This window comes from Centruroides sculpturatus, unplaced genomic scaffold, assembly GCF_000671375.1.
Source record: "Centruroides sculpturatus isolate CEXI.00-Female unplaced genomic scaffold, Cexi_2.0 scaffold464, whole genome shotgun sequence".
Classification (NCBI taxonomy): domain Eukaryota; kingdom Metazoa; phylum Arthropoda; class Arachnida; order Scorpiones; family Buthidae; genus Centruroides; species Centruroides sculpturatus.
This window is the reverse complement of record NW_019384627.1, coordinates 435,902-441,244: the sequence shown is the minus strand read 5'-3', so window position 1 is coordinate 441,244 and position 5,343 is coordinate 435,902. Positions and strand designations below refer to the sequence as shown.

Genomic DNA, 5,343 nt, shown 5'->3' with positions numbered 1-5,343 from the left:
AATAGAATATTTATAATTTTGGATAAATATCTTTCTGTACAAATATCTATACAAAAAATATTTAAAGATTTTATAAATAGCTTATAAAGAACTAAATTTTCTAATAAAACATTTAATTTATGAAAATGTCAAAATGTGAATTATACTGAAAGAAACTTAAGTTTTATCAAGGAAAAGATAATAGAAGATTCTAATCTTTTTCAAATACTCAATAGCAGATTTATATACCTGAAAATAATAGTTTGTTGTAAGGCTGCAATTTCTATCATATCTATGCAATGTAACATTCTTTGAAGCTAAAATTGCATAATACTTGCTAAGGTTATCTATTTGTTAAAGTCAGGTCCAAAGACAATCCCAGGAGTTGAAGCTAATGAAAATCTACTATACTTAGTTTTGAATTTATATCATCTAATAATGTTTATATGTATAAATTTTAATTAGATAATTTCTCATAAAAATTCTAAATATTTGGTTTTATACTTTTGTAATTAATTTAAAAGAAAACTAAAAATTTATTTCATTATATTTTTATTGATATTTTTTAGGGTTATTATTTCTTTAACTGGAATAGGAGGCTTTTTTGTGGCAAAGAATGATATTGTTAAAAATCGTTTCCAAGCTATGAAAGTTAGAGAACGTATGAGAAAGGCAAATCAAGGTTCTTACGATCCCAGTCCACGATTCTCAAGGTAAAGACTATTCAACATATAAACAGAGACTTTTACACTGTTAATCTCTGAAGAAATTTTGAGTAAACAATGGCCACAACTCCGGTAGGAATTCCTCAATTAGATCCTTCCAAAATGCAACTTGTAGCTGAATTAGAAATTGAAATGATGTCAGATATGTATAATCGCATGACTACTGCCTGTCACAAGAAATGTGTTCCACCTAAATATAAAGATGCAGAACTATCTAAAGGAGAGTCTGTATGTTTAGATAGATGTGTTGCAAAATATTTAGAAATTCATGAACGAATAGGAAAGAAATTGACCACCATGTCTATGCAGGATGATGAATTAATGAAAAAACTTCAAGAACAGCAACAAATTGGTTCAACTGTCAAGTAGTTATTGTTAAAACAAATAAATGTTAAATGTAATATGATCGAAAATTTCTAATAATCATAGTTATGAGTTAATTCTAAAGTAATTGAAATGATTATATTGACACTAAATATTGAGTGTATTTTAGATAAAAAATAATAATAAATTGAAGTAACAAGCTTAAAAGTCTTTTTTTTTTAAATGCTATGTATATGATAGGAATATCATGTAAATATATTCAAATTATTGTATATACCACTTGTGCCCAAAGTGGTATGTCAGGACAAATTATCTGGTTCGTAATGTAGCAAACTGTTTAATTTTATCAGTCATGTTTTTCAATTATCCTTTCTGTTTATCATCTGATCACCTTTTTTTTTTTTTTTTTTTCAATTAGCCTCTACATTCATTTTAATTGAAGCATATTTATTTCATTTCTATAAATACAGTGGTGCCTCGTATAACATACACCTCGAATAACGGACGCTGCGAACAACGGACTTTCTGTTTGGCTGTTACATGACTGGAACAACGGACTTTCCGTTTGGCAGTTATGTGAGGCAAACAATGGTCTTTCTGCGAACAAGTGCGAATGATGTTTCCACTCTTTTGCCGTTGCCAAGGACAATCTGCTTTTTTATAATATATTATTATTATATCTGAAGTACAGCGCTCCCGTTGGGATTTGGCTTGCTCCCTTATTTATTACATACATCACCTCAGTGCAGGGTATTTACATTTATTCAAGTGTTGTGCAAATCATGGCTTCTAAAAACACAGAAAGTTGATTTCAATTGAAACAAAGTAAGACATCATCAGAAGGAGTGAAAGTTGACAAAAAGTTTCTTGTCAAATGGGGAGAGGTTAAGGAGTTACTCATTATCCAAACAGAGCTCAGGCCAACAGGATCAATGATCTCTACAATGACACCCTTGCCCGTCATTTCTGACAGGTCTTGAAGAAGAGAGAAACAGACCACCTTGGACATTTTTTCAAGAAGCATGCTGCCAAAAAACAAAGGATGGAACAAGAGGAGATCTCTTGTTCCATCCTTTGTTTTTTGCAAGCTCTGGTAGCCTCTCCTGCAAGCTCTGGTAGCCTCTCCTGAATCGGACTCCGATTAAAAAACATTAAAAAGAGACCTGCTGAAATGTGTACAAAGTCTGTATCTGTATGAATGTGTAAAGAAAGTGTTCCTCCACCTCCTCCTCACGACATCTGACTACCTGGCATAATTGGTGACTGCTCCATTTTCATTTTTTTATGGTACAGTACGGTTATTTTATGCTGTGGAACGAATTATATGTTTTAACACGTATTTCTATGGAAAAATGCATTTCGTATAACGGACTTTTCACTTAACGGACGTGCACCTGGAACGGATTAAGTACGTTATACGAGGCACTACTGTATCATTATTTTAAGTTTAAAACAACACACAAACACTTTTAAAGATAAATATATATGCCATGCAGACTCAAAAAGGTTCACCCATCCCTGGTATATACTGACAGAATTTTTAGATAAAGTGGAAATAACAATCTGTAAAATACCAAAATCAATTATCACATCTATTTTCAATATATAAACTAGTGATGGTAAACCTTTTTCAGAGGGTGGGTCAAATATTTATTTTGAGTAATTAAAAAAATGCCTACAGATAATTCTATGTGCAGTAAACTAGAACTTATACAAAGTTTCACAAGACCTTTTTTTTTCTATCACTTTCTTTTTATGCTTACAGATTTTACTTTAAAGTTATATCAAGAAAATAACAGTAAATTCTGTATAAGTGAAAAGAAAATAATGTGATTATAAACATCCACTCAAAACTAGTTTTACAGTACTTAATAAACAAATTTAAATAAACCAATATCCAGCACAAAAATGTAATACAGCTCATGTTTTCACCCATGTTAAATGGGCATCTTTAAGCTAACTGCTTAACAGATAATTGAGTTGGTCTTGACAGTGAGATTGTGCCCAAGAGTAAAAATGGTTTTTCACATGTTTCCTTGTGTAATTCATCCATGCCCTTGATGAGGTGTTCTATTTCCAGGATCATATTTGCCTGAAGATTCCCATTTAACGTGTGCAAAAACATTAGTTGTCTTACATTTTTATGCTGGATTTTGGTTTATTTCTACTTGTTTAATAAGTGATTATAACAGAAACAAATACTCTGTTTAATGATGATAATTTTTCTATCTGAGGTTCATAGACTTTGTGGCTTTTAAGATTTTTTGTGATCACTTTAAGACTCTAAATTCACACTACAGACATATGCAAAGTTTTAAACTCTAAAATATTTTTTATAATTTTTTAATTTTGTATTATTGACCAGACCTAATATTTTCTTAAATTTATTTGAATGCATATATAAATTGTACATGCAAAATATACTGATAGCACAGTTTTATGCAACTGTTACTAAAAGTTTTTATTAATTCATTTTTAAAAGATACTTTGATTTATACTTTGTATCTAATTTAGAATTTAAAAAATTTACCCCATAGTTCTTCAGATGTTTTCGGAAGTTCTCAAGAGGTAAATAAATGATAAGTAAATAGGGATATACAACCAAGACTCATAATATTTCTAAAAAACACAATGCAATATTGAATAAAAACACTACACCTCAGACTTCATGATACATTCATTAAAACAAACAAAATACACATAAGACAAAGCATTTTCCAGCAAGATTGATTAAAGCATAGTTTTGTTGGCCTCGAGCCTAGTGTCCAATAGGCTAAACAACATTAAATAAGGATACAATGTTAAACATAATAACATACTATATATCTGAACTCTTGTACATGGACAACATAAAACTCTACATGTCCACATAAGCACAGCTAAATCACCTATCAGACATTACATACACTTATTCTACTACATTCAAATGGAGTTTGGCTTAAACAAATGCAGAACATTTCACAAAGAAAAATGATTTTGTATTCTGAAATGGTGATATCATTGAATCATCGATAAGGGCCAAGGCTAAAGGTATTTAGGATTCTTACAGACCAAACCCACAGAATACACACAGATAAAACAAGTAATAGCAAAAGAATACAATGTTAGATGAAACTCTATACTAATAACAAACTCTTTTAGATTTGTTTTTGTTTTTTATATTGCCTTATTTTATTATTTATATTAATATGGCTTCAATGTATTTATTATAGTTATTTTGTATATTGGTTGGCTAATTTATTTTACGTTTTAATTTTGAATTTATAATGTTCGAAAGTTTCATTTTAGCACAATTTTCAAATTTGTTCGATAGCCTGTCACCTCACCTGATGATGGCCTATTCCATTAGGCTGAAAACGTTTGTGATTTAATAAATATTCTCAGTGTTATAAGGTGTTAAATGTTTTATTTAGTTAAAAGGAAGCTGAGTTTGATATTCAATTTACTAACAACAAAGATGAATGCAAAATACATATTTAAAGCAATCAACATACATGTCAGCTCAGTACAAATGCATTAATTTGGAGTTATGCATTGGACACACAGACAACTATAACAATGCCAACCCTCAATTGTCCATAGAAAGTCTGTCTTCCTTGTAAAGAGGGAAGATGAGGCCACACAGATTTTGTAAATCCTCACAACAAATACAAATATTGTAAGAATTTTTCTTCTAAAAACGTATTTGTAATTTTTGCAAACAAAAACAGTATACCATTAAGTTTTACAGTGCTGATCTGGATTTTATATGAAATACTCAGACAGCATCAGGCAGTCTTGGATGCAGGAGCTCCAAGATAGGCATCCTTATGATCTTGGCTAGGATTATGTTGATAGAACTGCATCAAACTGCTGACTAGCTTGAGATGCCTCTTTGGGGAGGGTTTATTAATATAATTGGTATACAAGACCAGATCATAAATACAAAACACTAGAAAACACATTTTAAAAGAAGAAACTTACAGATGAAATTTGTAGGAAAGGCCACATTATGCATAACTGAATTCTTTATACATTTATTTGTAATAATGATTATAAAAAAATTATAAATAGGCCTTATTCTGAAGTAAAATACAGAAAATTTTTGCCTTGTAGTATAATAGAAAAAATTTAAACAGATTATTGCTACAATATCAACATGCTATGGGCTGTGTGGTTAGCTTCAATTTTAATAATTAAGATGGGACTGAATCATCGATTGGTGGTTAGGAACAAGACTCAAAATTTCAGGTTACTCATACTCCAATCCGGATTACCGTATATTTGAATGCCCTCTAAACTATTGGCATGTAACTTTGTCTCCTGAAATTCTGGA

At 30.4% G+C, this 5,343-nt stretch overlaps 1 protein-coding gene across 1 annotated transcript; it reads left to right on the top strand.

Annotated features, from left to right (window-relative positions):
* Window positions 1-618: 618 nt before the first annotated feature.
* On the top strand, window positions 619-1,250 carry LOC111625646 (mitochondrial import inner membrane translocase subunit Tim10-B-like). The gene has a single exon (XM_023368861.1). The coding sequence runs from the start codon at window positions 762-764 to the stop codon at window positions 1,071-1,073; it is 312 nt and encodes a 103-aa protein (XP_023224629.1). The 5' UTR covers window positions 619-761; the 3' UTR covers window positions 1,074-1,250.
* The last annotated feature ends 4,093 nt before the right edge of the window (window positions 1,251-5,343 follow it).